The following is a 27968-nucleotide window of genomic DNA, read 5'->3' as shown; positions in this document are numbered from 1 at the left end:
TAGTCCTTTTCACCAAAGTCAATTTATTAATCAGAGTCTTGTTGAACTTATGTCGCCTTAAATTGAAAAAGCTTGTTCCATTTTGCTCCTGGTTCATAAACGACACTTGCAAAATTGCATAAATTATGAAAAGTCCCATTACCAGCATCAATTAAACATTCGTTCCAACCCCATTAATCAGACGAAAATATTTTCTGAATTCTGAAATAATAATTCCGTGAATGTAATAGTCGTCTGGGTAGAAATGGAAAAAGGTAATTTCATTTTAATAACACGCCTTTTTACCTCGAATATTCAATTACTTAAAGAAAATTGAATGAAAAATACCACATAGGTTATCTTAATAATTATTAAAGCATCCATTAAATTTAACGAATCTCCTTTTAAATACCCACGTAAAATTTGTTAGCAATATTTTAGATGTTATCTAAAACAGTAGGATAGTTGAAAGCTTTTACTGTCAAATGGTATGATACAATTTTCTATAACTAGGATCCAGTAAAAGCTTTTCCATCGATTATGTTACATAACTTAGGTAAATGAAACTTTTAACGTGACGATGTGCTGAATTTTCTACAAGCTCGTGAGTTATTATGCTTTCGTATTGCGCAACAGCTATAGCTATATAATTACGTATATCACGCGTTTGCTTATGCATTTTATATTGAAACTGCAATAAACATTACTATCGTTCATCCAATATTTTTATCTGATGCACCATTCTTTATTTCTACCATATACTTTAAAACACGCTAACATTTTAATAGCGTATCATTTCAATTAATCCTTGCTAAATTTTTACTGTTTTGCCACCATGAATAATTAATCCTGATAAATTATAAAATCCATTGCAAATTATCTTAAGATTATAAAATCAGAAACAAAAAAACTAGTTCACATATTAGTTTTCTAAACATATGCTTTATGGATGCCAAAATTAGACTGCAACTTTGATAGTGTATGTGTGATTAAAATTTGATGGAATTTGATTAATTTTGGAGGAAAAGGGTATAGACACGCGTCAACAACGGAACAGCCGAATTGAAAGGTCGCTGATATATATATATATATATATATATATATATGCAAAACTGAATTATTCTCACCCTCTCCTGACGCCCATATTTCTCACCTGTCGAACTTAAAGTTCTCCGCAAAGTTTTCCAACGCAAACTTCTTATTTATGTGAAGAATACCAGGCGATTTTTTTTATAGCTTTATTTTTATAATAGCCAGAGCGGAAATGAAATTTGAAGCTTAATTTAAAGAAGGGCACAAGTTTTCTTGAGTAATTTGAGAAACAATTTATGATAATTTGCAAGTTTTATTGACCTTCCGGCTGGTAGGCACCCTTGTTTTTGGTATCAGGGGTGAGATGCAGGTGGCGCCACGTTGTCGAAGAATTTTTAAAGCAGCCAATAACAAATACTATAATAGCCAATATTTCCTTAACACACGAATCATCGTGGAGCAGCTGCGCCTGCTTATAAAACATAACCGTTATTACTGTTTACGGGCAAAGATAGACCGAGGTTAAGCTCAATGTGGATACTGTTGTCATTTCGATCGAGTCACTCCTGTATACTTAGTTGCGGTATCAATCTGACTGAAGCGTTGAGGTTAAGTTCACCGGTACGCACAACTCCGAAATCCCCCCTTCTATCATTTTTAATAAAACGGTACAAAAGTTAAATACATGAAAATTTCTCTCGAAAAATCTCCACCGACCCCTAGGAAGTCACATCAGTCTATGCTAGTTTTAATATACATTCAAAAAACTTAATTCTCTCTTTTTTCTCAGTGGCACTTCTTTGCGTATACATTAGCTACAAATTTTTAATGATTTTTAACAAGTACATTGACGTTAGTTCGAATTGAATCTTAATGAGTCTGAGCATTCAAATATGATCGGGGTGATTTTGGAGAAGCGAGTTAATTAAGGAGATTGCAGTACTAACCATAATAATGGCTGGATTGCGTTGCTTGCTTGCTGACAAGCTGCCACTTGCAAGCTACCTGGATCAGAGTCACGGAACGAGGTACGAACAACGGTACGGGAACAACTGTCAAAGATCGCTATAACAGAACGGCTGATGGCCTATTCATTGCTCGCTGCAGCACCGGAATCTCGCGCATGTTCCTTGCAACCCTACCACCACCACTTTCCTATAATTACACGAATCTACTCGCCCCAGTGTGCAAGATTCTCCCCAGATACCAAAATCTTCACAACAGCAATATTGCTTGCCTCAACAAATTAAACAAAAAATTCCACTTTTTAATTATTTTCCTTCAACAAAACCTGTTACATTTCTTATTATGAAAATGAATCATTTTTCGAAAGTGTAGTATTTATTCTAGATACCAACTTTTTTATGAATAGTTACAGGAATGACAACAGAATTCGAAACCTGGAAGAAAATATAGCAAGATTATTTTTAAACAGGTGGTAATATATTTGAGGTAAGTGTGAGTTTTAAGGATTTCACGCTGTTCGAAAGAAATACTTGGGGTCCTCGTGAGATTTAAGCTCACCCCTCGTGACAGGGCTTATTCTTCATGACAATCCCAAAATCGTACTATTCCCAAAGCTTCTTCTGAATCCCTATACCTTTCTAACTTCTCCCGATTTATTTGAGCTGTTTTTCATTCATCCCCACACTTGTCTTTCTTTCCTTCAGTTGTAGACTGTTTTTTATATAATTTAATCTCTTTATTTCACAAATAGATAACTCAGCGTTTATTCATATATTATTTCTCTGCTTTTATGAATCACAAGTTGATTTAAAGTTGCGCGTGTGCTTTCTAATATTTTAATTTTATCTTGCGACTATACGATTGTTATTAAAAGATAGTTGAAACTTCCGGCAGATATTTGATACCGTATTTATAAGAACGAGTATCTCGAAAAACCTTGGAATATAATATTAGCTTCATTATTTGTAATACAATAAAAAAGCTTCTTTACTATATTGTTAATTTATTTATCATTTCAATAATTCTTTCATTGCAAAATTAATATATTAAATTAATTTAAAAAATTACAGAAAACCTTACTATATTTGATCAACAGTAAACTGTTCTCTTTATCAAATCAGCTGTCGGTAAAAATTCTTGACTGGTGATTGGTAATCAAATTATTGAAAAGGGACAGGGGAACTTCTACCGACGTTTCCTTCCTTCCTACCATTATAAAAATAATTGCGTAAGGTCTAGATCGCAGTTAACGACAAATATCTGTCCATCTAATGATTAGTAATGATAAATGTATCGTTTTCGATCCTTACTGATATTGACAAGTTTCGTTAATTCATAGAATACGGGGTCAAATACCCATGAATTTACATCACTAGTCCAGTCCAGTCCAGCCAGAGTGCCGGCAGAATTAGGGACCATTCGGGACTCGGGACTCGGGATCGTTACCCGTTGGGACTCGAAATATCGGGAGTGATCGGGAGTACCCACTACTCAGCCAATCCTGCCAATCCAGTCAGACTGGTCCAGCCAAACTCCAGAATGTCCAGACAAAGAGAAAGAGACATAAATACTAGAGTTCAGAAATTACTGTTCAGATTACTTCAGATCAGACTCCATCATTCCCAATTCCATCACTCCGGTCCAGCGGAGTGACTAAAGTTTAAACGCACTGGTTGCATATTCATTCATTCATAATAGTTGTATGGAGATGAAAAAACGCTACTTCCTTTCCTTAGTTCTTTATTGTCTGTCAAATGGTCATTACAAGAGGCATATATAAACATCAATTATACTGACCATTTGAAAAAGAACTAAGAGCAAAATAAAATTTAACCATGAGTTTCGAGCAATTTGTGATGCGTATGTAACCTATTTTTTACAATACATTTTATTTAAACTTAATCATTTAGACTTTCTTGTACATGTGAAAGTATTCAAAATCTATAATTGTATGTATTACTTATTTTTATTGCAGGTAATAAGGTGTATTTTTTCCTACTTTTTATTATTAATAATATTATTCTGCTGTGGGCAGGATGGAGTCTCTATAAAAATATAGCATATACGCAATGTAGTATTCAGTCATTTCATTTAGACACATATCAATCAATTCTTCATAGAACTAATATGAAATTCCTATCTGTTGGTCTTGATTTATCTTTAGCAAGAAACATGAAAGATGTTCCCATTAAAAATGACTTATTTATTAAATTATCAAAATACTTGAGTCCTGCATTTGTCAGAATTGGTGGGACTTCTGCAGATTGCTTAACTTTTAACGAGGTATGTTTTTTTTTTAAGATAATTCTAATAATGATAAAATAACGTTAAAATATTATATATGAAATCTTTCCTTTAATTTATGAAGTAAAATACATATTTGATTTTTACAGACAAATAACTTGTCAAGGAAAATCCTTATGGATGCAAATGATATTTCAAATTTTACCATTACTGAAGAAGACTTTCTGAATTTTTATGAATTTGCTGTAAAAGCAGAGCTGCAAATGATTTTTGATTTAAATGTACTATTAAGAAATCCAGATGGTTCATGGAATGTTAGTAATGCTCTAAATATTATTAATTTTGCAAGGAGCCATAGTATGGATATTGATTGGCAATTAGGAAATGGTAATTAAATCACTTTATTTTATTATTTTTACAATCGCTATTAATTTAATAGTTTCTAATTAAATCTTACTACCAAAAATCATAGGAGATAAAGGGTGCTTAACACCTTTTAGAGAATTAACTTTTTAATGATGTAGTATAACATCCCATTGAAATCTACTTTGCACATTTCATAAAATTTAGCTATAACTTTCATGAATATCTTATTTGAATTAACCAGCCTAACTGCTGATTGATTTCAATCAATTCTATCCTAAGAGGATTGAATAGTAGCAGCTATAATAGTTTCTAAAACTAATATGTTGTATAGATAATTTTTATAGAAAATTTGTATTTAAATTTTCAGAACCCAATTCTTTCTACCATGTCTTCAATATAAGTATTTCACCAGAACAGCTAGCTAAAGATTATAATGAATTACGATTAATATTAAATAAAAGTGGCTATGATGCTAGTCTTCTTGTTGGTCCGGAAGTAAACCATATAGGAGATGAAGATCATATAGCAGAACTATACCTTCAGACTTTCCTGGAGAATGACAAGGACAGTATAGATTTTGTAACATGGCATCAATATTATTTAAATGGTAGAGAAGCAACAGTGAACGATTTTGTTAATCCAAAAACATTTCAGTATTTATCAATACAAATTAAATCAGTCATAGATGTTATTCAAAACACAGGAAAAAGAATCTCATCTTGGATCTGTATGTTAAATTATTTTTAAGATTTTAAAGGTGTAACTATACATATTATATGTAGAAATATTTACAGCAGAGACTAGTTCGGCATATGGAGGTGGGGCACCTAATTTGTCTGACAGATTTGTGGATGGATTTTTATGGTTGGATAAATTGGGATATAGTGCCCAAGCAGGTATTGATGTAGTGACAAGGCAAACCCTGTTTGGTGGAAATTATGCTTTAATAGGTCCAGATCTTGAACCTAATCCAAGCTGGTGGATTAGTGTTTTATACAAACTCTTGGTTTCTGAGAAAGTTCTGATATTTTCATCTCCAAATGATTATCTGAGATTTTATGCTCATTGTACCTCTAAGCAAAGGAACAAGGAATTACCATTTTCTGTTACAATTTTTGGCATGAATATTGCCGACAAGGATACTCATGTATCAATCTCGGGAATAACACCAATAAAAGATAAGAAAATAAAAATGCTTATGTTTTATTTAACAGCAGAGAATTTGCAATCAAGGTAACCGGTTATTAACATTAATCAATCATAAAATGTAATTCTGTGTTTAATTCTTCATGTTTGTTACAGAAATATTCAACTAAATGGAGAAGTTCTGAGATTAGGAGCTAATGGGGAACTTCCTCCACTTGATCCACTTATAATAGATCCTGATCTACCTATTCACATACCGGCATATTCAATATCTTTTATTGTGCTGGTAAATGTGGATATACCTGCATGTGCTTAATTTGAAAGCAAATTTTAAGTGAACTTGTAGAACACAATTATGCAATGTGATAAATTTATAATAAACTTGTAATTTTATATATTTAGATACTGTTTTTAAAGTCTATATGAAATTACAATTTAGATATGTACAATTATTAAATATGAGCTTTAAAATTACAGACCAATCGAAAACTAATAGATAATTAAGTACTATTTAAACAAACTATTACATTTATTAAGTAATAATAACAATTGAATCAAATTACTCTGAAATTACTCCTAGAAACTTTTTATTATTGATGGTATGTTTTTCTGTACCACTTACATTCATTCAAGTATAATCACTCTTTTACTCAAAATTATACAATAATTACAAATAAAAGTGTATACTCGGATAAAAAAAACAATGATCTGCTTAAAATGGCGGCAACAACTATATAATCTCTTTACGACATATTTCTTCACTATTTCGCATAATATGAATCAGTATTTACCGACTCAGTAAAATTTTTAAATTATACCTATCTGCTATCATTTCTTAGATTAACATTATTTTGTATTTACCAATTTTATAATACAATTTATACTTTACATAATTTTGAACTGTTTTCACTCGACCCCTGTGATGGTAATAGTTTTTCCTTTAGGATCATCAAATCTGTCCATTGTGCGAATGTCTATAATCATGGTTAAAGCCCATATCATTATTAAAGCCAATATGGCAGTGACAAAAATGCCCATCCAAATTGGAATTGATGTAAAGCCAACACAGTCATAAACATCACCAAATGAAGAATTTGCATATATTTGGACTTGGAAGTTAGATAATATTAAAGCAGTAGAATTAACAGAGAAAGTAATATTTGGTGAGCAATGATATGAGAAACTGGATGGAAATGATATATCAGTTTTAGTCACTAAAGGAATAGCAGCTGTAGCATTTGGCCTATATTTGACATTCTTAAGTGAATAATAGCCCCCATGAAACGTAAAATTAAATTCGAGAACTAATTTAGGGAGAGATGACAGTTGAGTAGAGAACTGTGTACGTAAAATAATCTGTTTATTTGTATCTTGAGAATCGGAGCTTGTTAGTTTGTCAAGTTGTATCCAAGATTCGTTCTCTGATGGCTAGAAAAAAATATAATTTATATTAAAAGAGAAAAATAGCAGCAATAATTCAAATGAATAATTTTTTATTTTACCCTGAAAGATGGGGGCTGGCTACAATAGAAGAGAACTTTATCATTGTGTATAATAAATGCAGTTTGATTGTTATCCCCCACTGCTCTTTTTATACGTTCAGAACGACTGTAACTGCAATATTTTCCTGTGACAGCAGCAACAACATTAGACGTTGATTCCTTAATTTCCTTGTACATTTCAGAAATGGCATCCAGATCTATAACTGGCATGAAAACTAAATGCCCTTCAGATATGGAATCAATTTCCTCTTTGCTAGTTTGATTGTATAAGGGTAAGTCCTCGAATGCATTTAATGGAGTTTCTACTGCAGTAAGATAAGTCAGCAATTCACCATTGGTTGCTTGCTGCAGACTCTAAAATTTAAAAAAAGAATGAAGTATTTTGCATTAGTTGTAAAAATTAAATTTAGGAAATGTTGTACATAGTAATTTCATTTTTAATTATGCTTTAATAAGATTTTACATGGTAACTGTCAAATTCAGCATCTCTTTGAAGAAGTGTACATTGAGACTAACCTCTTTGTGCTGGGTAATATCCTCAACGCAGAAGCTGTCCTTGACAAAGACTAGAAGAGGCGATTGGGTTTTACCCAATTTGGTTGATAAAATTCGCTCAAAATCTACTCTGGAGGTTTTTACGAGTGGATTTGCAGCATTTGAACCAGGAACAGACGATCCACCCCATAATAATACTGGTACAGCATCACCGGCGTAAGAAAACGCTAAGAACTGTGAAATGATTAATCCGAGTGTATGAAAATAAGTTAGGCATAATTTCGCCATTGTGTATTCTTAATTAAATAAATTTGGCCAATTAAAATGAAATCCAATGTACAGAGGATAAGAGGTGATATCAAGCAGAGCAGACGGCACTTGCAGCTTGCTTTTGCTTGAGCGCCTGACCAACCTGCGATCATATGACATCAACCACGTGACTCCTATCCACTTCCGCTTTTCAAATTCACGTAGAAGCCGCACCCATTCTTCATTCATGATTACTTCTGCGGTGCGACATTACTTTTTTTTGTAATTTAATCATGCAATAGTTATTCTACATATTATTGATATGTAATGAATTATTGTTTATAATCTTTTATAACATTGATAACCTATGAAATTTCGATAAGAATCAACTTCAATTTATTATTATAATTTTTGTTTTTAGTTCTATTTAATTTCTTAGTTATTTTAGAAAGATTTCATTAACAGTTTCTTTTGCAAAAAAAAAAAAGATACAATCATGTGCGACACAATTGTACAACAAACCAGACAATCTTGCAATCCATTATTTTCGGTAAATTTATTTCCTTATTATTATTAAGTAACATAAAATTCATATGTAAGTATTCCATTGTACCTTCTATAATTCGTAATTATTTACGTAGAAGCAAAATCAGACGTGGAATAATATATTTGCTGCTCGATGCAGTGCAGAAAAACGCGAAAATGCTGCTGTTATTAAAAAAGACCCGCATTTTGTAAAAACAAGAAAATCTTCTCCATGGCGTCCAATTCATAGCAATGAAGCAATCGAGGCAAAGCCCTTGTATGACATTTTTAAACAACCATCTTCTATCTATATTCAACATTCGTGGAGAATAAAATAAAATTTGAATCTCGTCACAAGTATTTATCGGAATTCTTCGAGTTACAGTACAGTCTTTCCAGGCCATCAATACCTGTAACAAATCAGGTAGCGGACGCTTGTTTCGTGCCCAATGGGATGATAACAGAGCCACTAAGATTCCCAAATTTGGTAACTGGTTTTGAAAGAAATCCATCGCACGCGGCTCGCGCAGCTCTTTCTATGAGATACACGAATGAGGATTGGAAACAAAATCAAATTCTCCTTTACAATGAAGCGGATTCCAACAGAAATTACTCAGAGTCATTACGAGCAAATACAGCAGCTCTATTACGGTGATTCGTCTCTTATCAATTCTCTAGATAATTCAAAGAAAATCCGTAGAATCTTCTGGGAAGTATACATTTTTAATGTACTTTGAAAAAATGTTTTTAAATTTGTACAGAGAAGGAGATAAAATAGCTGAAGAAGGACAGATAGAAACTGGCCGAAGAATTAACGAAAGAATAAAAGATTTTACGGATTGGAAAAACAAGGTATCATCCGAATTGGAAAAGATGATCAAAGAAATTAATTATATGGAGAGTTGCAAACGAGGATTTTTACTGGCCTTGCATAATTTGGAGGGACCACTCCATATAGCACAGGAATGTATTTCCCATCGGGAATTCAGGCAAGGTATCTTACTGTGCTAGGACAGAAAGTTTGTATCTGCATGATAGAGAAAGGCTTTGAGGAAATAAATAATTTCTAGTTCGAATTGTGTATATAACAAGGACAACTACAAAATACAGCTTCGAAATCTCGAAGCACACTTTGATGCATCAGAATTACAAATAATTTAAAAAAGGGCAATTTTTGCATATACGATTTTTTTGTGCAAGTATTATCACAGTATTGTACTTTTATCAAGTCTGTCGAATAGCTCATATGCATATTCACACATGACACGAATTTTCTGACCAGCCTGATACTTTTATTATTTTATTCAGCAAGTACGTCTTTGATAGAAAAAATTCTTTCATAAATCTTTTGAAGCTTTCAATTTTCCAATAAGGTATCGACTTGGTCCATGATGATCCGGAAAAAGCGCTTCTTCGAGAAGTCCAAACGATCAGACGCTGTGAAAAAAAAATAAAATGTATGATGGATAAAATTAATAATCAAGTAAGACTCAGATTGTATTCTGTAAATCCTTGCTTTATGCTGATTGTTGAATGTGCCAAATGATATTTAGCTGGCAAATAATAGAGCTGTACAGAATGAGCTTGAGCTGGATGAACGGAAGAAAGAAATAACTCTTGATATTGACACGATGTGCCATCAGTTGAATAATTTTAGCCATGGTCTAATGACTTTTGCTGGTTTAAAAGATTATGACCGTAGGTTTGTAAGGAACTTATCGTATTATACAGGATATTTTAAAAGTCGTAGTGAAGCCGGAAACACTAGATGAAAGAGCAGATTCCGAAGAGAGAAGTCTTGTACAATTTTTTTAAATTGTCGATAATTTCCGAGCTACAAAAAATAAGTTTAAACCACGAGTCTATAAAAATTATTATGCACACCCTTGTCTGAGCCTATTTTAATATAATTCGGTAAATATTAACAATATTAAAAAATTGTATAGTTTTCTTCTCAGCATTGGCTCTTCTATCTAGGGTTTCTAGCTTGACAACGATTTTGGATATATCTTGTATAATACTAGAGTTTTTTTACAATACATAATTAAACTATTATTTTTGATCGGTGCAAGATTGATAAGACTAATCGATTATGTTAAACAGTTTTAATTTTGTTTAAACACAGGCTTATTTAAAATTGCAAATTGAAGAATTTTAATGGTTTAACTAGAGTGATGGTTTTGACGAGAAAAACTTGTTTTTTTATCAACTCAGTGCAAATGATATCGCAACGTGGACAGCGGCTGCAAATGCTATGGTGAACAAGTCAAAGGAGGAAAGAGAAAAATCAGAGAAATTCCGCAAAAGTGCAGAAACATTTATGAACACAATTGGGAATGATATATGGGACGCTTGGATGACTACCAATAATGCTTTAATTAAAAAAATATCAGAAATGATAGAAGGCAAAGAAAGCCTGCAGATTCATTTGCAGAAAGTAAAACTAATATTAACTCGTAAAATTTTGCATTAAAATAACAGTCAAGTTAATAATATGTCATTTTTCGTTTCGTCATTTTACAGACTCAACGAGAAATTTTTAATGTTGAAAAGAATCTTGAAATAGTAAGGAAGTCGATTACAGATAAAACAAAATATCTGCAAGTTGCTCAAACTCGAATGGAAGCAAGGATTAATCGTCCTGCATCTGAATCGTGCAATGACCCAGCTCAATTAAAGTATGTTTATATTATTTTTATTTGCCTTTTTTATTCATAAGTAAATCGTTGAATATTTGGTTTTTATAGAATCGTAGACGAGGTTGAGTCAATACAAAAAGTACTGGATGATTTAAATGAAAAAATGATAAAATTTGAAGCAGAGAAACAACACATCCTACACACAAGAGCCAATTTGGAAGTCGATCTCAAATCTAAAGTTGATACAATCTTTATTGATCGAGAAAAATGTTTAGGCTTGAGAAGGAGTTATCCTATTTCATCACACATAGTTCTTAAATCCTGACTTTTCTGTTTACTAATCTAATACTGAATTATGTTTGTCTTCAAAAAATATACATTTAAGTTCTTAGTCCTTGAAAAAATATTTATTTGTAATGTCACCTATAAACATTTATTTTCGCTATTACTCACTAATCAGTTTAAAACATAATAGCAAACATTTCTATATCGGTGACATTAAACCTTTTAAATTACAATGCACGATATTTATTAAACAAAAAATAATAAATGAATAATGACCTTTCATCAGTAATGCGTTATTCTTACACATAATAACTTCTTATACATAAGTTTTTAACGCAATCTAAAATATCACTTTTTATTATTAAAAGATCTTACAGAGATAGCGTAAAACTCTTAACGCAGGTGAAAATGTATGAAATTTTATAAATATTCATTATTCGCGCTTCGTGCATTTGTCGATTATCCATCGCATTTAAAAAAAAAACTATGTACAAGACTTTTTGAGGCTAGTTGTATGAATTATATATAAGAGTAGAAAATTAAAGTTGTTTGGCGTTAATTTCTTAATTTGTTTTTTTAGACCATCTGTAAATTGCAATGGAATCGTAAACTTCTGCTGCAGCTATTTCGTTATCAAATGGCTCCTTCAAATAGTAAATTTTGATATTTTCTTGTGGGTAACATTCCAACACGTTCCACTTCTCGAATAACTTAATTGAATTTTTTATTGAATCTACGCTTAAACTTTCTCCTGTGAATAATAAAAACATCATTTTATTTATTTTTGGAAATGGGACGCTTAAAAAATCTTAAATATTAATTAAAAATATTACCATATTGCGCTATGCCTGTATCTAAATTAGTTTTAATTTCGTCTAGAACCTCGTGTACTAATTCTCGTTCGGCGAGTGATCGGCTTACTAGCTTTAATAAGGTAAAGGCACTAAATGTATATGTATCAACTAATGGACGTAACATTACATGAAGAAATTCCATTTTTCGTGAATGTTCTTCATTTAAATTTAACTGAAATTATAAAAAGTAAGTTATTCCATCTAACGATTAAATAATAGTAATCGATTATACAATTTAAAAAGACCATACCTTAAACTTAATCTTCTTAATTTGTATTTCATTAGCATATTCTTCATCTGAACTATTATCAAAATCTTGCGCTCGTCTTCTACACCATCTTTCTTCGTCCAATAGAGGCCCCTAAAGAAAGATAAATAATCAGTTTCTAAATTGCTTTGAAAACAAATGTAATTTGATTTTATTTAAAAATTACCACATCTTTGGTAATAATTCCGATATTTGTGAGTTTATCTATTGTCTCAATGATAACATCTTCCAATTTCTGACATGGCTTGCAGAAAATAAATTCGTATTTTAGGATATCACAGATCTTTAGAGTTTTTTCAAGCAAACGATATTGGTGAAACGTAATATTATTTTCGGCAATTGCTGCTGGATCATTCATCTGGGACTTTAATTCGGCATACATTGCCGTAACTAAGGAAAAAAGTTTGAATTACAACATATGCTTTACGCACTAATAAAATGTTCAACTTACCTACTATACTATCCATAATATAATACATGAGCATTGTATTACTGTAATACGACAGTTCGATAACATTTGGTAGTATGGATACTGGGCGAATTGCAATTACAAAATTAGATTTTAAAGGCTGATTATCGACTGCTTCAGTTATTTCTTGACGTTGCTGTTTAACCAATCCAGGACCCAATATATCTAGCTACAAATTTAAACATGGATTGGTGCTCCTTTTAGTATAACAAATGGATGCTTTTTAAAAATAAATCTTTTATACTAACGGCGTGATTTATAATATCAATATTTTCTCCGCAAAATGCAACATCTTTATTACTCCACTCCAGTTCCTGCCTCATCGCGTGAAATGCTTCCACCAACTTATCTAGCGTACAACCAGTCCTGAATTTATTTAATAATAGAAATGCAATTATATTTGTAGACATAATTGGTGTGGATGTTGAACCATCTGAAAGTAAGGATTCGTGTGTCAGTAACATGCAATTTAAGTTAATAACTACTTCCAGCTCAATTTTCATTTAAATACCGTAAACCACATGACGCGCTATACTATCGACTAATAATCGATGCTCCTCGTCAACAACATCTGTTCCATACAAAGAAGAGCTGGACATTGTATATTTTAGCGGCTTTTCCGGCGATTGCGTTGGAGCTATTTTGTTTTGCTGAGCTTGAAAAGACTTTAGCATTTCCTATAAAATAAAGGAGTTATTTCATATGAATATTCATGAAAATCTCAGGCTAACGTGGTAAGCATTATATAATTTACGATAATAACAGTAGTAAATAATAATGATTATCTTACCCTTAAAGAGAAAGGCTGACAGAAATCGATTTTAACAATGCCATAATTGCCCATCAAAGTAGACCAAATAGCTCTAATGGTAGACCCAAACGTTTCCATTTTCTTTGGTTGTCCTTGTTGTTCTCGAACGAAATTTCCATCCACTAGTCTTTCATAGTTCATCGCAACTGGTACCAAGAAAGCATCTTCTATAGTTCCATCCATATATGCATCAATAATGACACTAAGGATGCCACTCTTTGGCATGCAAGGCTTTCCAGTTCTCGTACGTCCTCCTTCCACGAAGAATTCAATATTATGACCGGCCCGCAGACTTTCCATTATATAAGTGTGAAGTATAGACCTATATAATATATCTTTACGACCTACTATAGGATCTATCCTTCTCTTAATAAAAAAGGCACCAAGACCTCTTAACAACCACCTAAAAGAAACACTCCATTAAATTTCCCATAGATTTGCTTATCAACATATCACATTGAACCTTTTTATGCAATAAAGATCCTACCTTCTTTTATATACCATTTAGAAAAAAGCTTATAGAATTAAGATTATCATAATTCAAAAAAAGTGAGATGATTTTTGGTTCTTTATTACATAAGTCAGCCCAATTGATATTGAACCGTTTACATACCCGAAGAATGGGATTTTCAAATTATCACCTGCCGCAATTAGCGGACTACGAATATTATTAGAGAGTGTGATAAAACTGATCATAATGTAATCCAGGTGGCTCCGATGTAATGGTAAGAGAACCAATGGCAAACCAGAATCGTTTGCCTTTTTTAACATTTCGATTTGAGATGGTAATACAATGGCTGACTGTATAAAACATGGCAATAATTTGTACAGTATCCACGCTGTCATTCTCAACAGTGTGTCACTAATCTTACTTTCCATCTGTGATAAAATTGCCTTAGCACGATTTTTTGCTTTTTGCAGTGCTTGCTCTTCGCTACAGTCTTCATTAGTGGCTATATCGCATGCCGTTAATTTAATAGCTTCCTTCAATCTTTCATCATTGAGAACCTGCATTAAATCATTTCATTCGTGACTTTTTCAATAGCAAAATTAGTAAAAAGAGATGAACTATATTTAACTAGTTTATTATCAAAAGAAAGAATGAGTTACTTACGGTTTGCGTTATCCTAGGATAATTGTACTTTTCAAAACTATATACATGAGATAAGTGGTAAAAGACTTTTGAGAACAAAGTAGTGCCTGCATTAACTAATAATATGTTCAAGCCGTATGTCGACTTGTACTGCTTTGTAACTGTATTCACCAAAGAATCCTGTAAACAAGGAAATACAAAATGGTTTATAATATTTAATACATTTGTTTTAACGGATTTAACTGTAGTTATAATAAAATGAGGGTATGTTATAAATTTATATATTAAAACGTCACACGTAATCAAGGATTTTGCAGAGGTGAAAGTATGTCAAACTGTTCATGAAAATAGTTATTAATCATTTTTACCAGAATGAAACGTACATTTTCGGGATATCCATACACCACAACGATACGCAACCATCGTGAAATTAATCCGCGTGATTTGTCAGACATTTTATAAATTATATATATATTTTTTAAATTATACTGACTTCACAATACTCATAGCAATTCATACATTTTAATATAAATAAAAAATTCTTATGAATGGGACTCAAGATAAGATCTGGAGAGAAATAATTCGACTTTTATCGAACAAGCACAATTTTTGACAGCAGAGAGTAGAAGTAACAAATGGAATAGCGACACCTTTATTGAATTTATCTTACGTGCACTATATGCTACAACTTCTATTTAAAGATACCCATTTCAGCTTCCACAATTCCAATCGTAGTATACGTTAATCTAACTAGAACATTGAATAAGTGATATCAAAATATCAAATCTAAGTATGTATGGGTATGTCTATGTGATATTTGTGACCTCAATTTTCACTATTTAAATCTGTGCACGTTTCAGACTCAAATATTACAGCTTTCCACTGTGGAAACTCAATAATCTACTACGTCGTTTATGTAATAGGAACATAGCATTGGTTTGCGCATTAGCCAAATAATGACGTATTTTTTTTAAATCGCCATAGAATATTTATAAATCACTCGTAATTAGAAAATACTCGGTGTGATCATTGATCAGTGGACAAACTTATTCTCAGATTTCAAATGACTCTTCACTAGTACAAATATTTATGTTTTTTTTTTTACTTGTTTATATACGTTTGTTACAATACTTAGTACAGCACGTGCGCAATGAGTTTTTAGCTTTTATAACTACAAGAGATATACTATCCCACGAGAACGAGTAGACTCAGAGTTTAGAAGCGATCATCTGATTTGCTTAAAATATATTTTTAGTTATGTGTGACGTCGGAGGCTCTAAACAGAAGCCATGCGCTCTACTCTAAGTCCTCTCTCTCTCTCTCTTTCTTTCTCTCTTGCTCTCTTTCGCTCACTCTATCAAAATATCTGCTTTTATTATTATTTGATTAAAATAAATATATAAAGAATAATAATTAAAAGTTTAAAATTTAATTATTCTAGTTTTAATCGAGTCTTTACAACTCACCCTCGAAGCTGGCGTGCAACTTTTGCAACAATAATGAAGAAAGGAAACTTTTCCCGTAAACGGTGGAAGGATAGGCTCGCTTTCTTTAATTTTATATAGAGAGCTTTCTCGTATCTTCCTGGCTACTTCTCTATTTTGAATTTTCCTTCTTTGAATTTGTTGGCCAACCCGACGAAGTCCTGCAATGCATTAATATAAAATAATAAAATGACAAGAAAAAATTCAACATAAACAATTATCCTTCCCTATTAAAATATTGAAACTCGTAATCTGTCATTCAGTGCGGATAAAAAGTCATTTAAGTTTAAAATTCAGTGAAGCTCTAAGTGAGTAATTTAACAAAATATTTGCATTACGAGCGTGAATAACGTCAGAAGATGAGAATTGTGCATAAAATTCTGTTGCATTATCGTTCTATTGTTTCATTGTATCAGATTGCACCAAATTACCATCGATTGTGAATCTCGTTGAGGAGGATTCCTGGTCTCTCGGTATATCCGTTCTGGCCTCCCATTTTGCATAAACTTCCTGTAATCGTGTAGAGAGTACATCCACCATGTTGCTAGCCCTGAAAAAACAATTATTTCTCAATAACTTTTCTCAACTTTCATTATTGCATTTTATTTGAGCATGAAACATGCTCAATTATTGTTCTCATTACTGTGTGTCAATGATTCGTGCACGATAAAAGATTGAGACATCCAATAACACAGAATTATTTAACCACATTCAAGAAAGGCAAATAAGACATTTATTACTAGTAAGTCTTTTTTTTGGGAGGGGGACTTTTTAATAAAGTTTATAAAGGTCAATTCGATATAACTTTTTTTGAAAAAAAAAAAATAGTGATATCGAAGTTTATTGACCGGTAGGATATCAAATGATTTTTTTTTAAAATTGCAATAGTCAATTCTTTTGCTATCAATGCAGCACGAGCGGCATTCTTGATGCATGCAAAGTGCATCGCGATGCGCCTTGCTTTTTTCACGTTTGCTTCAACTTGATGACACTCGACTTAGACATTGATCCTCGTGTTTGCGATGGCCGATAAAAAAAAATCATCGATACGTCGTGATATCTCTACACTGCGCATATAATAATGAAAACGCATTGCACATGACATTTATAGACTCTTTGTCCATCTTTAACCATAGGTCGTCCAAGTATTTTCATAATTTTTTATTTACTCTCACGCACACGAAGCGTGTCTCACTTGTAAAATCATAATTCAGGCTCATTTTACTTCAAGTTACATCCTTACAATGTCGTAAGTGCTACAATGTCACAATTTTAACACTACACGTTCAATCGTGCATGAAATAAGACTTAAAAACTATTGCGAGACATCTGCATGCAAGTCATACACATACGAAAGATTACAAAAGACTACGATCGAATACCTTTCTTCACACACCGTTTGTCTTTTTAATACAAAAAAAATATTGAATGAGAAACCACTATATCTATAGAAATTTCAGTAATTGCTGATTCCACCCTGAATTTGATTTACACTGCAAATAATTTAATGTCGACCAATCTGTATATTATACTTTATCATTATATTAATTATTATGAAATTTACGAATGTGTAGATTTTTAGAATGGCCGTATAGAATGGTGAAAGTTTGCTGTCGGAGTTTTTCGAAACTCGACGAGTTTGAAGTCGATCCAGTTTCGGAGGAGAATTCGGGTCAGTGTTGAAGTTCATCGGTGCACCAAGTGCTCATCAAGCATGCGAGTTCCACGTGTACGAAAGTACATAAATAAAAATATTGGATAAACGATAAGGAATTCATCGACATTGCACTGCACTCTTATCATAACCCTTATCCTCATCCTTATACTTTTTGCCAGTCTAGCACGGTTTATATATACACTGATTTCTCCAAAGTTCAGTAGCCTCGAATCACGCCATTGTTTTTTCTTCGTAACAATTTTTATTCAGTGTTTGCCATGACGTATAACAGGCTGGATAAAATTCTTCGTAAAGTTATTTTCATCGGTTTCTTATACGAGTAACCACAATGTCGTCTCGTGCAATTGCATTTTATTCGTTGAAGAAAATTTCTTTTAAACGTTTTGGCAGCAGTGTTGTTCACTAGGTGATTTCCAGCAATCACGTGCAAGGCTAAATTCACCGATGACGCAGTTCGCACAATGCGCTAAATTACCGGGGCGTATTATATAGTACTCCCTTCTTCCATCTTCCCATTGTTTCCCTTTTGCACGAATCTATTATTTAAGTCGTGTGTGTATTTGAAAATAGAATAAATCCATTTTTTACAAGTTTTATTAACGATAGTTTCTGCAAAAAAAAACTCTCATAAATGCTATCATTAACTATTTTTATCCTAAATTGGGCTTATAATACTTGCAAATTAAATGACACGATTAATTTAAATTTCATCATTCTCGGGTGTATCGAAATCCTTGACCATCAACGAAATGACAATAAAAACATAAGGTTGAACCAACATTTATATAAGATATTACTCAATATTTATTTTCATTTTTTATTCATGATTATATGTATACAGTAACGATAGGCTCTCCAGTCCGACGAATTTGTAAGCAAACCATGATGAAATTGCGTCGAGACTTAACGAATGGAGTTTGGATATTGTATAACAATTGACTAAATTATTCTAAGGACCCTTTAATTTTAAGATGCGATAAATAATCCACAAAAATGCATGCATTATCAAAAGCTAATATTACAATATTTAATTTACTGTAAGTTTAAGTGTTTTGGCGCTTTTTAAAAATAACAAATGTAATTTAGTGCTAAATGTCTTATTAAAATTAAAAGTGTCCCTAATAATTTAATCCGCAGGATTGTAGAATCCAACACCTTGTTCACCTCTTATCCTACTAATCTGATACTGCTGTCGGAGTAACGAGGGGTTGTTGGCGAGATTAATCGGATAATGCAAAGAAAAATTAAAAAAATAGATTATAATTCGATCAATAATTTACTTGTGTTTATTTTCATTGTCGAGAGCGACTGTTAATGCTTTAATCGCCAAGTAGATAAGATTTTGAAGGCTTTTGATTGGTCATTTAATTGATCATTAAATTAATAATATCATTTGAATAGATCGTCAGTTGCATTGCATCGAGCAGATTCTCGACTTTTTAAAATTACAGGACGAACTCTCAGATAACTTATACATCGTTTGAATGAATTCTCAATCTTGGCAAATAGACAATTTCTTATCATGTTTACCCTTTCAACTAAATATTAATGATCTAGGAAAAATCAAAATCTGCAATTATCATGAAAACTATTGCTCATTTTGTATAAGATTATCATTAAAACCCTCTTTATGAAATCACTCTAATGATTTTCCTTCGTTTATTAAACTGACACAGTCAAATGAACACAATTGAACTAAACCAGTGTTTATATTTATCTAATACTATTTATGCGCTAATTAGTAACTCTAATTAAAATATCGTGGTTTAATTAATTGTAAAAAATTTCTGAATGTGTCAAGTTTTACAAAAGTGAACATAGCCAGATGAGAAAAAAATAATTGAATATAAACATACAACTAATTTGATTATACCATTATTTGATATTTTTATACACCAATTATATGTTAATTTTTACTTTTCCTCGAATCATTCGTCAATTATTTTCATAAACTCAGCTTCGAGAATAAAGATTCCATTATACGACAAATCGACAATTTACAGAATGGTTCAGAGCCTGGATGGAATTTTGCATAAATATTCAACGAGTGAAAAAAACTCATAAAAATTGCAAAATTGTCAATCTTTTTCTCTTCTCCTCATTATTTTGATCTACATAAGTTTTTATCGATTTAATTATGAAAATCTGTGAGACAGCTTATTCGACGACTGAATTATAAATTCTTTAAATCAGGTTGTCAAGGTCAGATGATCGTGCAACATTAACATGCGATATCGAGGTTTATTGGATCAAATTGTCGCCTATTTTCCTTATCTAATGCTCTTTTGACTGTTCGTCAAACAAAGCATTTGATCTATCTTGACCGATTACTATAATAATAATAACAATGACACGCGCTTGCTTTTCGACTTAGCGTTGCGTTGAAAAATAAAGAAAACAAAGTCTCTAAAAGAAAGTGCATTTTAATGAATAATTCATAAGAGCTTTTTCTAGTCTTAAAGAATTTTAATGCAGTAAATATAACGAATTTTGAATCATCGCACATTTCAAACAAATTAATCAGGGTTTATCGTATCATAGCAATTAAAAGAAAATTACTTAATTTAATTGGCATAATATAATTAATTTCCAAAGTAACAAATTAAATATATTGTATATAGTTTTATACACATCAGGGTCCATCAGTTAAAACACTTCGGAGCATAAATACAAGCAGACGCGTATCTCCGTAATTATTGAAGACTTTAAAATTTTGCATAGGACTTTATCGAAACTGCTTAATATTTGCATCCAAAAAGGTCTTATAATAATTTTTGAATCTCTGATAGTTACGAGACACGCGTCTTCTTGTATTTATGTTCTAGAGCGTTTCAACTGACGGAGCCTGTATATTATTATAATCTTATGTATAATTAATAAGATAGAATTAAAGTTATCGCAAATTATTGAAAAAGGGAGAAGCTATTTTCCGGCGTTTTCCGCTCTGAGCATTTTTAATTATAGTTTCTCGATGCGCTTTTCCTGAAATATTTTCTTAAGGTCGCGTGTCAAAGTTATGCACAGGCAATTCGTGGTAGTGCTGCGAAATCTATTGTTTTCATTAATAAGGCGCAGATGCAATATACAATTGTCACTATGGACGTTTATCGAAACAGGCGAATGACTAATTTTTATTCCCGTCGCTATTATTAAGCACAAAAGTCATTGACTCGCCTAGATTATTGAGAAAGTCCGTTTAATGGATTAAGCAACTGCTGCATTATGCACAATAGTTTATTTTTCTCTCCGGAATGAGATAAAAGCGGAAGGAAAGATCGGACTGTACTTTGACTTATCAATTGAAATAAAAAACTATTGTTAAATTTCATAGAAAGGAAATACACACATGTTCGCAGACAAATCGGTGAAAAATAAGAATACTGAGTAAAAATAAGAAAAGAATGATTTTGTGTAAAATTGAAGAGGGGGGGGGGGGTATAACAATAAATTTGTATACATAAATCGGGATGAAACAGACTTCGTTTGGTGAAAAAAAAGGTTATTGGAACCGTGAGTTTCCATTTGTAAGAAATGGATTTTACTGTTAACAGTAATTTTCCACTTTTATTGCCTGAGATTTGATCCTTCCCAGCATTCTTGTCTTTGATAGTCAATTCTATTATGTCTTCCAATCAGAACGAAACCGTGTTTGAAGTGTCGAAAATAGGGAAAATAATCGTTGTCGATCCTGATTTATATAAAAGATTGTCAAAAAGCACTGGCTCACCATGCAAACTTCATCTAACCCATTAAAATTTCATTATACTGATCGCACGTGTACCACTCGTGAATGATCGAAAGATAAGAATGACAAGTGGTAGATAAATAGTCTTAAAACTCGTATAATATTACACTAGGAAAATTTTCGATGGTATAAATGAAAAATAAATACCGTGCTGCCATATCGAGTAACACATCAGCATTTATAGTACAACGTACACACACAGCTTTAAGAATTTGATAGAAAATCTCCTTAGACTGTGTGTGTGTGTGATAATATTAAATTACTTAATTATAACAATAATATTAAGAGAACAATGTGGAAATCTGAGGAACGAGCAGTTTTAATTTTGCCGAGTGATCGAGGAGAGTCGATCCTGAAGAGCAGGAGATGAAACACATTGCGGAAGATCGACGCGCTAGGTTGGAATGAAATCGAGAGATGAGGGTGGAGAATGGTCGAAGTTGGGTTGCAAGGGGGTGAGAGAAGGGGACGATTACCTGAAGTTGAAAAAGTAGTAAAGAACACCGCAGAAGATGAAGATCTCGACGAGGCCGTCCATGTTGAGGTCGGCGGCCTTTCTCGAGAAAGGCAAGGTCTCGCTCGGTAACGGTCAGAGCACTGGACACGAAGGTGCGGACTGGCATACAGCCGGAGAAAGAGACAGTTGCAACTGCGGAAGATCAGATGCTGCTCAGCTGAGCACAAGAATCGAGTAGGAAGTGTGCTGCAGTGATTGTATCCGTGCGCGTTTGTGTGCGTGTATATATATGTATGTGAATCGTTAACAAATCAGCTGTGAGACACTCGGCTTCCACGAGTTTTTATTATCTCTTCTTATCCCACAAAAGATTCCCTCCTCCTTTTCTCTCCTCGTCGCCTTCTTCAAGTTCACTCAATATTAACGCTTATATATCTATGTAGGAATAAAGCAAGTTCAAGCACCGATTCTCACGACTCGATCGCAACGGCGACTCGAAAGGGCCTCTTTTGGCCTGTCTCCGAAGATCCATCGATCGACTCCCCCCGATGCTTTCACCGTCACTGCAACGATCTCTTCAAATCGGTATACTATTATGGATACTACGCTCGATTATCCCCCTCTCCCATTCTCCTCCCTTCTATTCCGTTTGAACCGATATCAACGGACGCCTGAATCATCAATTCGACAGTCACACAACTGAGTGCAACCGATAGAATACTCGATTTTTCGCTAGTCTGTAAGTTTTTGCCCCTCTCTTTTAGCTTCTTGTATTTCTTTCCTTATTCTTTCTTATTTTCTCTCTCTCTCTCTTTATTTTTATCATATTCAAATCAATATCAATGAATCTCTAGATCATCAATTCAACAGTCGTACAAATGAGTACACTACTAATAGATACTTGATTTTTGGTATTTTATCAGGTTTTTACATTTCTTAATCTCTTTTCCTTCCTTTCCCTCTCTTTTTCTATTACATTCAAGAACAAATAGATGATCGATAAATAGTGCAACGGTAACGAGTAAAATGAATAGGATACTCCATTTTCACAATTTTTTCTGTCAGTTTTTACTCCCCCCCCCCCCCCTCTTATTCTTTTTATTGCATTCCCACGGATTTCAACAGATCCTTATCCCGTCAATTCGATAACTACGCCAATGAATGCTATACTCGGACACTCGGTTCATACTCAACTCTTCGCTTACTTTTTATTTCATTCTTTTAACTCTCACTTTTTTTATGTCCTGCTATCCCCTTCTATCTCTCCTCGCATTCAAGTCGAAATCAACGAGCCTCTAGTTCATCAATTCGACACCTAACCACTGAATGCACATGTGTATGTATACTCGGCTCCTACTCTCGCGACTCTTTTCTTTTTCCCCCCTCCCTCGCCTTTTCCTCTTTTGCTTCTACAGAGTAGAAACTTTTATAAAGCACTCTGTCTTACTTACCCCACTTTATTCGTTCGACCGCGAAACCAACTGCTTCGAATGAGCACCACTCGCTGTACTGGCTTTCTAAGTACAGTGCGCTAAATAATCACTCACGATCCTCTCTTCGATGGTTCACTGACTCACCGACTTCTCTCGAGAGTCGCACTGTGTCACGATTCCTCTATGTGTATCCGATACGTTCTTCTCTCGCTCGTCCTCTGCTGCCGTTGGTGGTGCCACCGGTTCTTTGATTGCCCTTTTCCGAGGTCTTGTACGTGCAACGTGCAACTGCGTGCAACACAATCCCAGAACGATAACCTCTGTCTCTCTCACTCTCTTTTTCTGCTACCGATTGCACACTAAAGATCATATGATAGAGGTGAACATTTTTCTATCGCGCGCGAGCTCTTATTTAGTTACCATTACATAACCTATATGGATCGTGATTGAGATAAATCTCATCCGAGTTTTTTTGCCATTTTAAAATAATTTTTATCCTTATTCTAATTGATACGTAGATCAGATCTTGCAGAATCTGCCATTTTGTGGTATGTCAGCCACGGTTGACCACCCTGCAATTACTATGCGCAGCGAGCAGTCATGGTTGTTCCAGCAGGGACCACCATAAGAGAGAAAACAACTTCATACTTTACTTTTCTACCGAGAACCCAATTCCAAATAAAATGATAGTTTTTTCTATTACAGATTTTTTCGTGTTGTACACATACCCGGCTGGCCAAACTGGTTTATAAACACAAAAATCCAACTCTAATTCTGAGAAGTCGTTTCAGGATAATTTCAGTTTTCTAAGATTTTGCCTCGATCCAAATAAAGCTTTTGTTCCTTCACAAATTTATTTTGTATTTTATTAACGAAGAATCAAGTTTGAAGGTATATAAATTTATGCTGATTATAATACACGTTTTGCTGATATTAAAATAATGTTGAGCTATAAAAACAGTGGTGCATCAGCGAATTTTGAAAGTGAAAATACGATTTTTGCATTCTTATTCGTATCATTCTTTCTAATAAAGAATTTCCTTTTGTTAGTGGCTCGTTGACTCATTGTATATCACCGGAAATCGAAATGTCAAATGGAGGTATTTGATCTGCATACTTTTACGTGTTTTTTTTTTCTTAAACTCTTAAATTCTAGAACAACCATCGAGGCTCTTCAGCCACAAATAGTAAACTAAGAGAAAAATCACGTTCTCTTAACACGATTTACGAGACAGAATCTTTATTTTAATAATACCGAACAGCTCTGTCAAGTTATCTTTTTTAATGAAGATATGCAAAATTTTATTAAGCATCTTACGAAAATTATGATACTGGTGACTGATTGTGGGAAATAGCATAGAAAACTCTTAGGTCAGCCTGCACGAATCTACAAGCTCAGCTTCGTAGGATAAATAGAAGAGGGAATATTTCGGTGTTATTAAAGGTACAGCAGATATACTCGCATTTTTCTATCAATCCTTAATCGAGGAAAAACCGCCTTGCATCACTCTCCAAAACCAAGTTTTATTTTTAAACTTAAGCTTTTCAATTTACAAAAAAAAAATGCGAAAATTTCAAAAACATCCTACATATTCGTAATGAAAAGGACTCATCCGAGTAAGATATGATATTAACGATTGTAATTACCAAAAAAACGTTGTTATTCAAAGAACGGGGAGCAACGACTGTTTCACAATTTTTGAAAATTGATTACACGTCAAGTAGAAAAAACAAAAAAGTGTTGTAAAATCAACTACAATAACAAATAAGAAAGTTAAAGTGTAGATGCCGGTGAGTGTGTCACGGTAGATAGTCTGTATTTTGTTGTAAGAATCTCCAAAAAAAAAAAAAAAAATGTTTATCGTTTTTCTATCGTGTTTTATTCGTTCGGCACAAAAAAGATGTCGCAGTACTAGTAAAGGCACTTACTCGGTGAAGGTCGGAACGCGACTGACTGACGCTGAAAAGAAAAGGGGAGGATGACCATACGCTATATACATAATACTCATACTCATAGTATACCCAGCAAGAAATAAAGCTTGGCACGCAATATACGATGCACAGTTGAAGAGAGTTTATCTCGATCTGCAGTTTTTCTTTGCTAAATCTTTTTTTTAAGTTATGTAGGATTTAGGCATGCGCGCCTATTTACACACTGTTGAGATTCCTACGTTAAATCTGTGAAAGTAATTAAGAAAGATTAAGACAAAATGAATGGGAAGAGAAATGAGCGCAAGTGTGTTGGCGAAGTATAGAAAATCGAGACCAACTCTAAACCTGTAGGGCTGGTTGATTTAGTTAGTAAAAGTTGTAAACTGTAGTCATTTTATTATTCAATTTCTAGGTTTATGAAACAAAAATTTATCAATAGGTAGAAAAATCGGTGTTTTGAAAAACAGTTATACGAGAAGAAATAGAGAAAAATGGAGATGCCGGTAAATGTGTCAAAGTAGTTCTATGTAGTTACGTACAACAGTGTGAAGGGATTGAAAAAGAGGGGAGGAAGAAAGACGGGTGCGAGAGTGTTCTTAACGAGTGCTGGCAGAGTACACCACTGACTGCACAGGGAGCCCAGGGAGGGAGCCTAGCCTAAAGTGCCTAACTTCTTGACTCTCCTTTCAGAGGAATTCCGCAGCGCGCGCGCGCGCGCGCGATTGAAATATTAGATACATGGCGTTACTCCCTCTTGACCAATCAGAGCAAGCAGCCGTTACGCCATCAGACGCGGAGCAAATCACATGCATTCATATCCGATTGTAAATTTTTTCTATCTAGCAAATTAAAATCGCATTTGTCTTTTCATAATTTTTATAAGAGCTGATGAGAATCTGCGTAATTATAAAACATACATTCGCATTCTTTCGCACGTCCAGTGATCAAAGATAATTATGCGTTCGTATTTTGAGCTCCAAACAAATATTCTAATTCTTTATATATGTATTTATTGAAAATGTATATTATTAGAGTATTAATTATGTAGTTGGAAGACGATATTGTAATAACCTGTCCTGTAACTGGTTCCACGCACGACTCGTAAATTAGTCCCATTGAAAGCTATTAGCGTTATGCCATGCCTTATTGTGCGTCAATTTGTAAGACTGCATTAGAATTCTATGCGTCTTATAAATAATTTCAGTTCTACCCTCTTGGATCCATATAAAAATACACACAGATAATTATTGCAAATCGAAACAAAGTTGCAAAATCATAATTTCTTAAGATTACACACGCATAAGCTCGAATATTAATTAAAATAATAAAATTTTATTTTGTAGTTATTGTAATTCCTAATATTAAACGAAACTGTTCATTGTCATAGTTGGAAGCGGTGAAATTAAATTTAGTTATAAATCTTTGTATTGCAAATCTATTATCTTCAAATTTTGTATACGAATGATAATAAATATAGTATCAAATCAAAATATTTGTGATTCATAGAAAATAGGTTTACACGAAGAACAAAATTTTAAGCCTATGAAAAAATATGCTATATACAGTGCCGTTCTCTCTAACCTCTTGAAAGATCTAAAATCGATTAAATCGGATCAAGCTTATCATGTAATATTTCTAAATACATGCTATTATTATCTCTGAAAAGAAATGTAATTATTTATATACTTTACTTTTAACTGCGTATATTGCTATTTGCCTATATAATAAAGTATTTTCGTGCCATTTACTGATATATGCACAATTTATCTGTATAAAACATAACCTTCAAATAACATATTGATGAAATATTTTGATTTACCTTAAAAATCAGTTGTCCTCTATATTTTAGGATAGTCAAATCCAGTAAATGTCATTCCTTAAAACCCAAAAAACGTATTGTTCAAAATTTAGAGGGTTTTTTAATGAATGATTGGCACTATAGTGACTTTACAAAATTTCCTGATTATTTAAACAAACGTAACTCCTGTCCATTCATTGACTATACGCCGTATGTTTTCTTTTACAAATGATATATTGAAAAGAAGCCGGGAGCCAATAAACGCGCACTTACTGCACCTGTGAGTCCTAGCCGGCCTAGGTGGCTGTGTACGGACCGACGGATTCTTGAAACTGTTTGTTCATAGTCTTAAATCTCTATTCCTCTCTTTCTTTCTCTCTCTCGTTATGTATGAATGTATATACATACAAATACTTATAGCCAAATTTATAAACCAAAATAAGTTCAATTTTCTGCTAGTTATTACAACCTTTCCTTAAACCGCTTAAACTGAAAACCGGGATAAATATTGTACTGAA

The 27968-nt window shown here is 33.0% G+C and overlaps 5 protein-coding genes across 12 annotated transcripts in view; 2 read left to right on the top strand and 3 right to left on the bottom strand.

Annotated features, from left to right (window-relative positions):
• LOC136772392 (galactosylgalactosylxylosylprotein 3-beta-glucuronosyltransferase P-like) overlaps positions 1 to 2088 on the bottom strand; it is a 35679-nt gene extending 33591 nt beyond the window's left edge. For 3 of the 4 annotated variants that reach the window (XR_010822448.1, XM_066725340.1, XM_066725344.1), the window contains exon 1: positions 1959 to 2088. The gene's annotated coding sequence lies outside the window, so the exon portion shown is untranslated. The remainder of the gene's footprint in view (positions 1 to 1958) is intronic. The other variant, XM_066725343.1, reaches the window with a different exon arrangement.
• A 1188-nt stretch (positions 2089 to 3276) lies between these two features.
• Positions 3277 to 6134, top strand: LOC136772384 (heparanase-like). Its single transcript, XM_066725331.1, has 6 exons — positions 3277 to 3837; positions 3953 to 4260; positions 4371 to 4608; positions 4955 to 5314; positions 5382 to 5820; positions 5890 to 6134. Exons 1-6 carry the CDS (start codon positions 3813 to 3815, stop codon positions 6047 to 6049), a joined length of 1530 nt encoding a protein of 509 aa, XP_066581428.1. The 5' UTR covers positions 3277 to 3812; the 3' UTR covers positions 6050 to 6134.
• A 169-nt stretch (positions 6135 to 6303) lies between these two features.
• On the bottom strand, positions 6304 to 8125 carry LOC136772391 (V-type proton ATPase subunit S1-like). The gene is made up of 3 exons (XM_066725338.1): positions 7752 to 8125; positions 7236 to 7589; positions 6304 to 7161 (listed from the first exon to the last, which is right to left on the bottom strand). Exons 1-3 carry the CDS (start codon positions 8016 to 8018, stop codon positions 6640 to 6642), a joined length of 1143 nt encoding a protein of 380 aa, XP_066581435.1. The 5' UTR covers positions 8019 to 8125; the 3' UTR covers positions 6304 to 6639.
• Positions 8126 to 8475: 350 nt separating this feature from the next.
• LOC136772767 (tektin-3-like) lies at positions 8476 to 11477 on the top strand. Its single transcript, XM_066725894.1, has 11 exons — positions 8476 to 8529; positions 8621 to 8770; positions 8863 to 9155; positions 9266 to 9498; positions 9878 to 9987; positions 10058 to 10202; positions 10249 to 10304; positions 10491 to 10598; positions 10675 to 10941; positions 11028 to 11182; positions 11252 to 11477. The coding sequence occupies exons 1-11, from the start codon at positions 8476 to 8478 to the stop codon at positions 11466 to 11468; spliced, it is 1788 nt and encodes a 595-aa protein (XP_066581991.1). The 3' UTR covers positions 11469 to 11477.
• Positions 11478 to 11544: 67 nt separating this feature from the next.
• On the bottom strand, positions 11545 to 27777 carry mino (glycerol-3-phosphate acyltransferase mino). Of its 5 annotated transcripts, XM_066725304.1 has the most exons (14): positions 23739 to 25041; positions 22307 to 22479; positions 16839 to 16957; positions 16390 to 16568; positions 14945 to 15103; positions 14444 to 14838; positions 13810 to 14233; positions 13531 to 13696; positions 13268 to 13452; positions 13002 to 13188; positions 12717 to 12940; positions 12533 to 12643; positions 12262 to 12454; positions 11545 to 12179 (listed from the first exon to the last, which is right to left on the bottom strand). In XM_066725304.1, the coding sequence occupies exons 2-14, from the start codon at positions 22366 to 22368 to the stop codon at positions 11992 to 11994; spliced, it is 2592 nt and encodes an 863-aa protein (XP_066581401.1). In that variant the 5' UTR covers positions 22369 to 22479; positions 23739 to 25041; the 3' UTR covers positions 11545 to 11991. The 5 variants fall into 5 exon arrangements, with proteins under 5 accessions (XP_066581401.1, XP_066581404.1, XP_066581403.1 ...); XM_066725307.1 differs by lacking the exons at positions 22307 to 22479; positions 23739 to 25041 and adding an exon at positions 25368 to 25587; XM_066725306.1 differs by lacking the exon at positions 22307 to 22479 and having other exon boundaries at positions 23739 to 25040.
• Between the last annotated feature and the right edge of the window lie 191 nt (positions 27778 to 27968).

The sequence above is a fragment of the Prorops nasuta genome, unplaced genomic scaffold (genome assembly GCF_024137725.1).
Source record: "Prorops nasuta isolate Cenicafe-Biocafe unplaced genomic scaffold, Cenicafe_Pnas_1.2 PNAS00004, whole genome shotgun sequence".
Classification (NCBI taxonomy): Eukaryota; Metazoa; Arthropoda; class Insecta; order Hymenoptera; family Bethylidae; genus Prorops; species Prorops nasuta.
This window is presented reverse-complemented; position numbering and strand designations above follow the sequence as displayed.